Here is a 13,351-nt window from a genome sequence, read left to right on the forward strand (position 1 = left end):
GGACATCAAGTTATACGCCATTCACACAGAGCGATTTTAGTTGATCAAGTCGAAGTTGAATGACACTTGAAAGCTAATCGACATGTGTAAATGGCCCTTCAACAGAGTTTATCAAGTTTTTAGTTGAACGATGAAAGTTGATAAATAAACTAATAAATAAATAATATTTTAGTGTGGGTGTCATTTTAAATAATATTAAATTGTCTATGATGTTTATTTCGCATTTTCGTCAGCCATCTTTTATTCTATTTCTGATATGTTTCTGATCGTGAGTTGGTGAGTTCATTGAAAGCCGTTTTGAAGTTGGATCTTTCCGATTAGTGAAAAGTGGTACAAGTTTAGGGATTTATCGTGCAAACAAAATGAAAACCAAGCGTTCTCGTAAGGTTTACAGTGAGGAGGAGTCAGATGAACCTGCTCAATCCTGGCCGCAGGAAAAATCGGATTCTGACATGTTCGAATCAAGCGACGAAGAGGTCTCCAAAAAGTCAAAGAAACGAAGGAAAAAACGAGAATCTAGTTCTGAATCCGACTCAGATGCTAGCGATAAAGAGGCTCACAAGAAGAGGAAGCATAAGAAAAAGAAACGCAAGCATTCCAAAAAGAAACGCAAGGATGCCAGTTCCGATGATAGTGAAAGTGACTCGGAGGCCAGCAGCGATGAAAGCGAGGAAGATAGTCCAGTTGTTGTGAAGAAGAGGCATAAGCACAAGCACCGGCATTCTGGAAAACATTCCAAAAAACGCCGGCACGATTCTGACCGCGATGTATATCCAGGTTTGTATAGCGATTCCAGAAATATGCACAGATTTATAAATAAACAACCGTGTTTATTTTATGAACGCTTCATTCGACCTATCGAAGGAAGGGTAACTTTATCTGTTTTGTCTACCTGGAATAACATAATGCTACCAATTCAAACTTTATACAACAGTTAAAAATTATGTTCAAAGAGTTTTATTACTACAGCGAAACATCCTTCGAATTGATGTTTTAGAATATCCTGTTTTAACAATTTTATTTAATTCTATATGTTAATACTTTAATCCTCCACTCGCCGGCATAAAAGTAGCAATGTAAAGACTGTTCAAGGTCATCCTACTAAAAATGACAATTCTTTTTACCCGATACATTATGGTATATTGATTCAGTAATGTTAATGATTATTGATTGCTTGAATTCATAATGTACCTACTGTACGAGACAATATACCGTCCGTACAATAACTGTAGATACGAAGGTAGCTGGGTACACTTGTAAGCGTTTTCAGTCTTGGTAGATGTTGCAGAAGTTTGTGGTGGAGTTTAAAGCCACAATCAGAGAGGAATTTATTTCCAGATCTGAGCTGACGAAAAGAATTTATTACTGGCAAAAACTGAATTTAATACTGAATAAAAACACTTGAAAATATTTCTTGAGACTTTGGAGACTTGGAGATGATTTTTCAGGAGAGAGGATTCCCTTTCAGAGGTAGTTGTTGAACTGACTTTGTATCGAATTTGATTCTCTATTTATAGAACGTTTTCAAATCGAGCCCTCTCGGAGGCGTTCTATCCTCTTTAGTGAGGAGTAAAATGGTTAGGTATTTGTCCTCTCTGCAATTATCTTGTTGAGAGGAAAGTTATATATTAATATGATACCTTTAACCAAGTCAGTTCAATCCACCAAAACCACCTCCCCCAGTCTCGTTTATTTATTTTATAATAAATTATACAAATTTTCATATTGGGTTTGAAGTTAAATATCTTTGGTTTGAACATTTCCCAAATAGTAACAAATATATTCAGGTATAATTTTTCATGTTATTATGTTAGCATATAATCATTTCTTGGTGTTGATATTTATTCCGTAGTTATATTTTTGCATCATTTTTCCGTAAATTGAGTCTGATGATATCACAATTAGTCACATTTGAATTTGTAATCATTGTTTGATCAGAAATTCAATGGGACATGCTGGGCTGTGATTGGTTGAAGACGGCGGCCATCATGGAATTCCATCCGGGGAGTAGTGGAGGGGGTTCTATGTAAATACTGAGTCGCTTCCCTAGCAGTGGTCATTTCGTAGGTTGGTGGCTCCGAGTGAGGTGGTGGATGGTTATTTTCAGATGTGTTTCAGGTTCTGCTATTATATTGCTATGTAATTATCTTGATTAATCACATATAGCACATCATTTGATTGAGTAATTATGATGTAAAGATTTACAATTGTGTCGGCGACACGGTATCAAGCGGTTTCGGGGTTTGAGTGTTCTTGTGATTTTTGCGTAAATATGAATTCTCTTGAAAAATTCTGGAGGTCTGGATACGTATGATACACCTACGTTTTATGCAATTCTTATATTATCTAACAAAAATGTAATCTTCTTATCACAAAGTGATATAAAAAAAATTAAACGGATCATTTCCCCGAGCAGGTCTAAAATGTTAGCGCGATTTTTTTATGTTAAATATTAACTATATTACTAGCATAAGTGGCTTTAAGTTGTGGCATTAATTACTAAATAACTAACTAAGTTTATAGTTTCATTTGAAAATCTTTACAACTTTCCGAAATAATTATTACTATTTTGTGGTCCAAAAATCACTTCTGTGGACTGATTACCTAAATTACTCCAGTATTTTTAAAATGACACTTAATTGGTTATTTAGGAATTCCATAACATAAAGCCAATTTTGCTGATAATATAGTAAATACTTAACATGAAAACTCGCGGAACACATTCGGAAGACTGACCCGAACATATCTTTTGTTCTCAGAAAAAGCCTCTGTAAGCAGCGAAAGGCTAGTAGTTCCAAGAGCCACCACAAGTCACAAGATGAAGAGTGTCTGCATGGGCAAGGAGCAGCGCCAATCCAGTGTGGAGAACATTGTTTCCTCTGAAGAGGATCAACCTAGGAAGAGGCCTGCTAGAAGAGAAGAAACCGATCACAATTCTGTGTAAGACTTTTATATTTATTTATTTTCAGGAGTCGAAGGATATAACATAGAACGCTTGTGATAAAGATATTGAAAATATTTTTTTGTTCATTGATTAGTTCAATATTATTTTCATAATAGATAGTGATATAGTAGGGCTTTAGTTATACATATGGCAATTAATGTATTTTGATTCCAGATACAAAGGTCGTCCTGAAATCAAAGATATACTTGAACGTCAGCGTGTGAAGCACCACCCACCGCGACCACAGCTTGCAGCCCAGCTCCTCTCTAAGAAGAGCGCAGAGCCCCTGGGCCCATATTACAAGGACGCCCCCAGAACCAGCCAGAAGGACAAATATCCCGCCCCACCGAGAGAGAGACCGTATGAAGCAGGAAAATCCCGCCCTGATGAATATTATGATAAAAATAGAGACGCCAAACCAAGGGAAGATAGACCCAAAGAAGACCGGGTCAGGGACCCTCGCTCCAAAGAGGACATCCGACTGCCCAGAGATGACCAGCCGAGAGATGTTCGCCAAAGGGATGTGCGACCGAGAGATGACCGACCTAGAGATGACCGACCAAAAGATGACAAACTCAGAGAATACCCTCAGAAATTCCCCGACAATAACTACAATCGCTACGGTGAAAACAGACAGAACTTTGACAGAAATGGAGGAAATAAATATCAAAACGATGAACAAAGGGAAGAAAGGTTAGTCATTCAGAGTTGATTATTAAGGACAGCTTGTTTCACAGAATTTGAAGAATTCATCTAATTCAAGTTATTTATTTATTTGTCAATGCCCTACTGGGCTTTTACATAAAGATCATAAAATAAATTTAAAACAAAAGTATAACATAAATACAAAATATAAAAAAAGCAATTAATACAGTTATTATCACACTTACTTTAAAAAAAACTTTAAATAGAAATTATATACATTTGGGGATCTAATGAGGAGGCACGAAATGAAAGACGTGTCGTGAAGGTCACAGTGTTTATTCGTGAGTCAGGTAGCCGTGATGTGAGTTGACGTAGGACAGATGTAGTATTCTCCGGATGCAGGCTGTGATGGCTGGTCAAGCGCGGGTCAGTGAGTCGACGCCGGGCGCTGGTGACCGGACTCGTTGACTGTCAGGCACTGGCGATCTTGGCAATCAGTACTCCAGTGCTGACGGGAAGGCCGAAGGTGCGGTGGACCTTGTAGGCGGTTGAGCGGGAGCTGCGTAGACCAGTGAGGATGCTGCATGTCCTCGTGGTGGTCATGGTGCGTGGATGAAGCGCTGGTCAGAGGCGCTGGAACCGGATTGATGACTGACTGACTGACGAGATCCTTCATGCTGTCGCTTTTATAAGATGAAGAAACTTCTCGAACATTTTGGTTGCTATGTAGATATTGCCAAACTAAAATTAAAAAATAAAAGAACATCCAAGAAGCTTGTTTGGAAAAAGCCGAAACTTCTAGAATGCCGTTCGAATCAAGTGGTGGCGTACAACTACATACATGTAATAAAAAAAATCATAAAAGATATTGTGAAGGTTCTATTCAAGTTCTGTTATTACATCATTATTGGCCAGTTGTTAAACATATCTGAAATGATTACAAAACTTAACTAGAACTTTCACCGAACTTGAATTTAATCCTTGAAATTTGATGAATTATTCAAATTCTGTGAACAATCCATTTTAAGTTTACCATAGAAAAATTACTTCCTTCTAAAAATTCCTTCTGTAAGTTATTCATTAATGATGTTGAGGTTTAAAATAATTTTCCCTTAGATACGGTGGACAATCAAATCCAAACTACCGTGGCAGCAGGGATAACCATTACCAGGGATCCCAAGATAGGCCGGAGGGATACAATAATAGACGAGGAAATAATTACCAAGGACAAAACTATCAGCGGGACAATAATCAAAGACAAGACGGAGGATATGAAAAGAACAATGGTAAGTCCCTTATTTCTGTGGCTAGCTTCTTCTAATGTGCAATACATAATTAAATTATGTTTTTTGTTACTTTCTGGTGATAGATAAACCGTTCATATGAAATCCACAGGACATTAAAAATCTAATTTTGAATTGAATGAATTCCCACATAATTCGAAATCTTAAGAAACAAAAACTAAAAATCCTATCAAATTCGGGTAGAAACTTCAGAGTAAATTAGTAATAATACAACTTATTTCCGCGTAAATCGAAATTTCGCTGCCGATTTCCGCCGCGGCCGACCCTTTAAATTCAGACATTCAAAGTAAATTCGTAAAAATACCGTATATTTCCTCATAAATCGAAATTTGGCAGCTTTTTTCCGCCACAGCTGGCCCTGAAAATTAAGATCTTCGTAAAAATACAGCATGTCGATTACCGTCTTGGCCTTGAAATTCAGACATTTGATGTAAATTCGTAAAAATAATTTATTTCCACGTAAATCGAATTTTCTCGACAGATTACGCTTAGGCTGCCCCTTCAAACTCGGATATTCAAAATAAATTAGAAAAAATACGACATTCCAGTGTAAATCGATCCAAGTTTACAAAATAATAATATTTTTTTTTTTTGAAGAAAGATAAACATTTCAGGGTTACGAATAACCTGACAATATTTGAAAATCTACTACCATTACCACAGTAAGCGGAAAATGTTGCTTGTGTTGTGATGGAGGACTTAGCCATCCGAGGAATTGAACACACTACGCTTGAATGGAACCCAAATGCAATGTCAACTCGGACGATATCTAATCACATGATAATTTTTTCAAATTATAGAAATAGATTTTCATGCATAAACAAAGATCGAAGTTTTTGAATTATACAAACAAATTTTCAAGCACTGATAAAAATTGTATTTTTTCAAATTACACAAACCCATTTACGTGCGCTTCAAAAAATAAATTACGAATTAACGAATTTCGATTTAAAAACCATTTCGTATGAAAATAAATTTCTGGGAATTTTTTTTGGTGAAAATTGAAAAATGTATTTTTTCGAATCATTGGGGTTGGAATTAAAGGGGTTCTACTAAGTAAATTTCCAATCATATTTAACTTTTAATATTTATTTATTTTCAAGATTATCACAATCCCAGAAATGACAGAGGAAATGAAAGAGGCAATAATAGATTCCAAGATAAGGGGGATTATTCAGCTGGAAATCAAAACACGTGAGTACAATTTATTGTTCATTTAAAGCAGTTTTTTTGATTGGCGGATGATATTGCTGGGTACAATTGAGTACAATTTATTGTTCATTTAAAGCAGTTTTTTTGATTGGCGGATGATATTGCTGGGTAAGTAATAAATTTATTTTTGTTTCTTTCAGGAGAAGGCTTGATGGCAATGACAGGAAACCGGCCGTGAAGAGAGAGCACTCGGCTTCCTCCACCCGGTACGTATCCACATGTTTGTAGGTTTGGTTGTATTGCACACGTTCAGATAATCTCACCGTGTCACCTGTTACCAAGGCTCTGGCCTATAGAAGGCGGTTGTTATGTTCTTTAAAAGTCAGCAATGGGGCTCTAGTAGGTGGATACATTTGCTATTGGCAAGTAAATCATATATTCTACATTAACACTAACCACATTGTTTTCAAAACTGTTAAATAAACACTCCTTGTACTATATTCTTATTATTTTGTTTACGGGTAATTTATAATTATTATAGTCTTTTAGACATTCTTTTATCTGTAGAATAAGCAAACTAAACATTAACCCTTTTGGAAATTCTGTGATGGCAAAAGTTAATTCACAATTTTGCTTTTGATATTTTTTAAAATCTGCTTTGTAAATTTCCAATTAACTTGAAAATTCTCCCGTATTAATTTTAGTCATCGCAAAATTCACTATCACAACTTTGTTGTTTCTGCACAGCTTATAAAATTAATATTCAAGGCCTTGCTTTACAAGTTACCTGTTACATTATCAAAACTATAAATGACATTAAATAAAATTATTGTTTGTTTATTCATTTTTTAAATAAAGAGTTATAAACATTAATGAATAAAAGACAACTAAATTTGCTTTCAGCTTCTGGCAACACACTGCCATTTTTATGTTACCCGATATAGGAAAGCGAGCTAAATACATTTTTATTTGTTTTACAGTGTCCCCAAACTCTCACCGAAATGGATATTGTCATTTATAAGAAATATTATCCGTAACAGATTTGGTGTCCAGATATTTATTACACGTCTAATGCCTCCAACCTTCTGTGGGTAACAGAGCTACTTTAATGGACTTGTCTTCAAAGAATCAGAAAAGAAAACAGTATCTCACCAATATGAGAACAGAACTCGTCCGAGAACAGATCTGAGGCAGTTGAGATGAGTTGTGATGAGTTGTGAACTATGGAAAACTGGAATAAGAATTAGGTGCCAAGTCTAAGTCATCCCAACTTATGAAGCATTATCAAAGGTTGCAATACTTCCACCAAATAGTGGATATTTTATATAGGACAGATTTAGTGAAAAATCACATTTTCAACCGAATTAACAAAAATATACTGAACCGTTTGAACACGATTAAAAATATACTGAATCGTTTGATCACGATTAGAAATATACTGAATCGTTTGAACACAATTAAAAATATAAGAATGACGTCGGCCCGATGTGGATTGACAAATAATTGCCATTCTACGAACTCAGTTCAATCAGTTTAAATGAACTTTTCAGGAATGCAAAAAGATAGAAATGCACCTAATGTGATAGCAATTTGCAAAAGATAAATTTACATCTATTATTATCTTTAGGACCTACAATCTCTAAAAATAACCACATTTTAGATCGACATTGACACATTTTAAATAAAATAGATTGGCAAATAATGATTACTCTTGCGCATTGGAGAAAGGCCATCTTTAAAGGATAAAATGAAACAATTAATAAACTACTGAACTTACTGCATTGAATGGAACATCTTCAAATTAACATCATTATCAAAGTAATCTTCAAAGAGGAAGACATTTGTGTGTTGGCGTTTTGATTTTTAATTACACATTCTAACAAGTGACTACATTCTTCAAGGGATTCAATTTCTACTGCTCTGCATTTAAGATAAAATACAAAAATGATGCTGGAGATACTAGCGCAACTAGACATTACAACAGCCTAGAGCATTTGTCATCTTTATAGTACTGCACGAATTGACTGATTTATGATTTGGACGTGCTTTCATCTACTCTTCTAAAGATTTTGCATTGTATACCTCTAGGCAAATAAAAACTCTAAAGAACATCTGATGTATTAACAAGATGAACAGATTGAAAAAATAGAATTGAACAGAAAAACAGCATTTGATCAACCCACATTACTCATAGAAATCACAATGAGGCAAATCATCAAGTTGAGACTACGAGACTTCAGAATATCACCCTGCATTGAGTCAATATTATTTCCATATTTTTGATATTGGTTGATTGTATAAAAGCAAAGATATTGTGGCGATAAGTTAACAATGCGGTGGGTTTGAACTCAACATTTCCAAGGGTACCCGTACCTTCAGAAACAACTAGTAAATTGTCATTCTGGCGAATTTCACACAGGATTATGTTGGCTGAAAAATAGAATAAAAAGTTTGTAGAATCTGATTAGAAAAACACTGCAATAAGAAATTAAAGAAAATGAATGAGGAACATACTGCATACAAATATATTTAAATTGGTTTCAAAGACGAAACATTTCAAGAAAAACGCTAGAACTGAAAATCACAAGATTTAAAACAAGCTTGCCTTGAAAAAAAAAAAAAATTATACTTTAGTGAAATTTCAAATGATTTCAACTCTACAATGAAGAGAAACTCCCAATGATTTCAACTTTACAATGAAGAGAAACGTCGGATGATTTTAACTTTGCAATGAAGAGAAACGTCGGATGATTTTAACTTTGCAATGAAGAGAAACGTTGGATGATTTTAACTTTGCCATGAAGAGAAACGTCGGAAGATTTTAACTTTGCAATTAAGAGAACCCTCAAATGATTTCAACTTTACAATGAAGAGAAATGTCAGATGATTTGAACTTTACAATGTAGAGAAAGTGCAAACATACATTGGAGTAACATTGTTAGAAGTGGTGAATAATGATTCATCCAGGGATGTACTAAACCATCAAATGACAGAACTGCACTGTAACAATGTTCTTGCAGTAAATACAGTTTGGTGATATAGTGTGTATATTAAACAAGAGCAATGTTAAAAATATACTACTGGCAGGGAAGTGAACAAATCTACAAAACTGACAATGGCTTCATCATCATCAAATTACAGGAACTGCAAGCAGAAAACAGCCAGGAAATGGAACCACTAAGATACAATTTAGCAAAATGAATGAGATCTGTGAATAAATATGGAATGTTTGTAACTTCTGTATACAGCAGAATTGGAATGGAAATAAACCAATGCTGCTTTACACTTTAACATCTATTTTGTCACGGCAAACCGCTGTTTTACAATTATAGACAAAATGACTAATTACAAATTTCAATAACTTTCCTAGTGAAATGCCAACAACCGGCACTGGAAACTGAAGTGAAGATCAAGTCAAAGTGATGACTTGAAAAGGAAAACAATGTGTAGAATTAGCCACTACTCCGTGATGGGATGAAGGGTTTATCATCACGGCAGAGAGGTCACCGAGTTTACTAATCACGGAGCATAGTTGGTAGAGTGAAGTACTTGACTGGCGAATGGTAACTCCATCATTGGAAATTATTTTCAAATGTTTGAGAGCATGAAATGATTGAAATTTAGACTGCATAACTTAATACGGTATTGAATTATCCACGATATTGGGTAGATGCAAAGTATGCACAGCGTTATATTTCGCCTTTCCTTGTACGAGGCTCTGTGGCTCAATGGAGGAGGGTGAGAACTATAAGTATGTATTTTTATAGTGAAAAGGTTTTGTAAATCTCTTTTATTATTCGATATCGCATTAGGAAGATACATGTACGCTGTTTTATGACTGCAACGCTAAATTTAAACACTTGACAGTGGTAAAGTTGTGATTCCAAGTCCCAGATTTACTGTGTCCAATTTCTTGTGATCGTCAAATAACCGCTCTCTGGGAATTAATTATTCTAATTTAATCACTTTTTATTAGTCTCCAAAAAGCATTGAAAAATCTTTTGTTTCTGAGAAATTGAACGCACGGCTTAAAATTTTTATGGTTTAATTTAGTGTATGTCTTATAAATCACATTTGATAAAAAAATAAATGTTTTAAAACTATGAATCTAACAAATACTTATTACTAATCCGGGATGTTTTACAAATATCAAACTACCAATATTATCTTGAATTTGATATAATGTATGTCTGCGTGTAAAATCTTCCAACTCAATATATGTGAACATTGAGAATCAGAGACTTTTGATATATGAATTAACAATAATGTGATAGAGATTGCACGGATTGTTAGTGGACCTTTTCCTTGTCCGCTGGCTGCATTACTGACCTTTCTGTTTTATTCAGGGACATTAAACAGGAGAGGAGGTCTGATTCACGAAGACTGGGCAGCAAGGAAAAGCCACCCAGGACCGAATACAAAAGGTTTGTACCATCAGAATTACAGCTTATTACTTTTACAAGCATTATATAAATGTTACGGTTCTAAGCTCTAATAAGTGGTGTCTTATTGTATTTTGTGATGTTTCGAAGCTTTCATGGAAATGACATTGCTAAAGAAAATAGTTGCGTTGATCTACAAATTACAAACGCTTTCATTTCACCGTTTTTATGTTTAGTTTTAAATGGTATTGCGACTTGGTTTGTCTCCCAATACACATTACATAATGCAGCATTCTCATCTGCTAACTGAAACCGTATGACTCGTGACGCCTAGAACTCGGTTACTGGGTTTGCAACGGTAAATGTTCGCTCGCAAAACTTTTTGTAACACACATTATAGGTATCGCAATCAGAGTTGAGTCGAACACTTTACTCACACAGATACATTGCTCGCTTACAACATGTTTCAAATTGGATTTTTACTTCAGATAAGAAAATTCCAGAAAAATTATGAAAATAACAAAAAAAAATAACTGTAACAACTGTGCCAATATTCAAAATCGATGATTGTATACACTTATTATCCCTTTAATGCTTATAACAATAAGTAGGCATAATCAAGACAAAAGGCTTTTTCTGAGTGACGTTTGGCAAGGACATAGCTGTCGAAAGTGTCATAATATATGTACCAATATGCAAAATTATGCACCTAGTAGTATCAGTAGCGGTCCGTGGCTTTTCATTGAGCTAGAGAGGTAAGATTGAAAAATACAACATTATTATTGATGTTGTAACTGAAAAAAAAATTCTTAATTTCTATTTTTTCCATAAAGATTTTAAAGGATTCTTTCAGTTTGGGGAAGCACTGCAACCCAAAACTAAAAAATCTTCATACAAAAAATTTTAATTTTGAAAAAATAAAGAATTTTCTTAAGCTACAACATCATTAATGTATTGTATTTTTCACAGACCGCCACTGTTAGGAATGCGTTGATCACCCCAACAACTCCTGTCTAACTACCTATACAATCACAAATTACTGAGCTGTCCAATATATTAGAGTGTAAAAAAAATGTATATACACTTAATTTTGTTTTTACATGGTGAATACATTGTAGAACACCTTGTAAAAAAGACAGTTCATTATGATGGTAGCACTGTATCCTATGTATTCTTATTTCCTCCAGGGAAGACAGAGAGGAATCAGGCGCCACGGCACGTAGCCGCCCGTCCCGCTCCCGCGTCAGCCCCGAGCGTGACGACGGCAAGCACGAGTGGGGGAAGCGCAGTGCCGGCGATAAACCCGATGAGGACGACAAGCCGGCTGGTGACAGAGACAAGCCCAACTTTGGGTTGTCGGGCAAGCTGACCGAGGACAGGAACACGGTCAACGGGGTGGTGCTCAAGTATACCGAGCCTCCCGAGGCCAGGCAACCCAAGAGGCGATGGAGGTATGCAGCAATATTTATACAAATGTTTCCAATTGTACCTTTTCATTTGTTAACAGGAACAATCAGGGGTCTAGAGTTATTTATACCTAAATATAATTATTGTTAAATTCAATCATGAATGGAAAAACCGTTGGTTCCTTAAAATGGTCTAGAATAGTGAACTGTTCCTTTTCTATGTTTAAAATAAATATTGTGGTCTACAGTGACGAAATGTCTGATTTTTTTTTGGTTATTTATTCCTAGGAATTATTATTATAATTTTTAACTGTGTGAACGAGATAAAAAGTAAAGTGACAGTTATCTTGAAAAATCCTTAAATAAAAGGACTGTGCTCTTTGAATTTTTAACTCCCTGAAATTTTTCGAACTTTTAATTAAAAATGTTTGTCTTAAGCTTTTTATCAACCCTTTTGCAATTAAAATATTGCAATTTTTAAACCTTAAGGCCAGCGCCACACTTGACGGAAATTGCGTCGCGGATCTTTCGCGACGTAAGGGGCCGTTCAAGTATTATGTAAGCACTATAGGGGGGCAGGGGGGTCTTTGCTTTGCTTATTTTTTATGACATGGGGGGGTGGGGGGGTCGAGATAGTGATTACGTCAGCACTGCTCAGCAGTAGTTATTTTTTTTTTACACATTGGCAACCCACACATTGTCTATATTTGAAAACCGAATACATATTCGGGGATTCCCACAAATAATTAATACGTTTAGGTACTCGCTTAGAAGCGAATGGGGGAATTACTGCGCGCTACTCACTTGTCAAAATTTCTTCCATCAATCTATTGTTTCGTTTCAGTACGATTGACGATTTGACGTGTTGTAAGCAAATCAAAGCAAGTTAATATTTGTGTTACCGTTGATCCTCTTTCGCTTATGAATCAATAAAAAAACAGAATACATTAACAGAAAAATGCATATAGGTATCAATTTTTACGTAAGCATGGGAGGGGGGGGGGGTAAGAGCTTTGCTTACTTTTGGTGACAAGGGGGAAGAGGGGGTAAATAATTGTAATAAATCTGCTTACGTAATACTTGAACGGCCCCTAACGCCAATACATGTAATTGCATATAAATTACAAATAGCGGGCACACTACGCGGAAGATCGGTCGTTCGCTCCGTGGCGGACCGCCGACTCTCGCGTCTGCTCCGTCCTCCGCGCACCGATCTTCCGTCGGCGGAAGATCGGCAACGTCACATTCCAAGTAATCTCACGTAGAATGCTCCTGTAATAGTTTTTCCCTTTTCGGCTTTTTTGGAGCCGATTCTTCTTTTGCAGTCCATGGTTTTGACTGTTTTTGTTTCTGGGTTTTAATGATGTATCTAAATTTTTATCTATAGTAATTAATCGGTGCCAAAACTCTGATTTTTGAGCCTAAACTGCGCCAACAGAGCTTCGCAAATGTTCATCCGAATACGTTTTTTGGTCCAGAGTAAGCAGTCAAGTGTACCCAGTGTGCGGACAGCTTTCT

At 35.7% G+C, this 13,351-nt stretch overlaps 1 protein-coding gene across 1 annotated transcript in view; it reads left to right on the top strand.

Annotated features, from left to right (window-relative positions):
* The first annotated feature begins 265 nt into the window (after positions 1-265).
* Positions 266-13,351, top strand: part of LOC149419841 (uncharacterized) — a 29,411-nt gene continuing 16,325 nt past the window's right edge. Inside the window, exons 1-8 of the mRNA XM_089637335.1 lie at positions 266-777; positions 2,760-2,940; positions 3,119-3,637; positions 4,706-4,875; positions 5,997-6,087; positions 6,246-6,311; positions 10,392-10,469; positions 11,615-11,878. Coding sequence (XP_089493461.1) covers positions 363-777; positions 2,760-2,940; positions 3,119-3,637; positions 4,706-4,875; positions 5,997-6,087; positions 6,246-6,311; positions 10,392-10,469; positions 11,615-11,878 — 1,784 coding nt within the window. The 5' untranslated portion in view covers positions 266-362. The remainder of the gene's footprint in view (positions 778-2,759; positions 2,941-3,118; positions 3,638-4,705; positions 4,876-5,996; positions 6,088-6,245; positions 6,312-10,391; positions 10,470-11,614; positions 11,879-13,351) is intronic.

This window comes from Hesperophylax consimilis, chromosome 11 (assembly GCF_061612785.1).
Source record: "Hesperophylax consimilis isolate HC1 chromosome 11, BYU_Hcon_1.0, whole genome shotgun sequence".
In the NCBI taxonomy this organism is placed as follows: domain Eukaryota; kingdom Metazoa; phylum Arthropoda; class Insecta; order Trichoptera; family Limnephilidae; genus Hesperophylax; species Hesperophylax consimilis.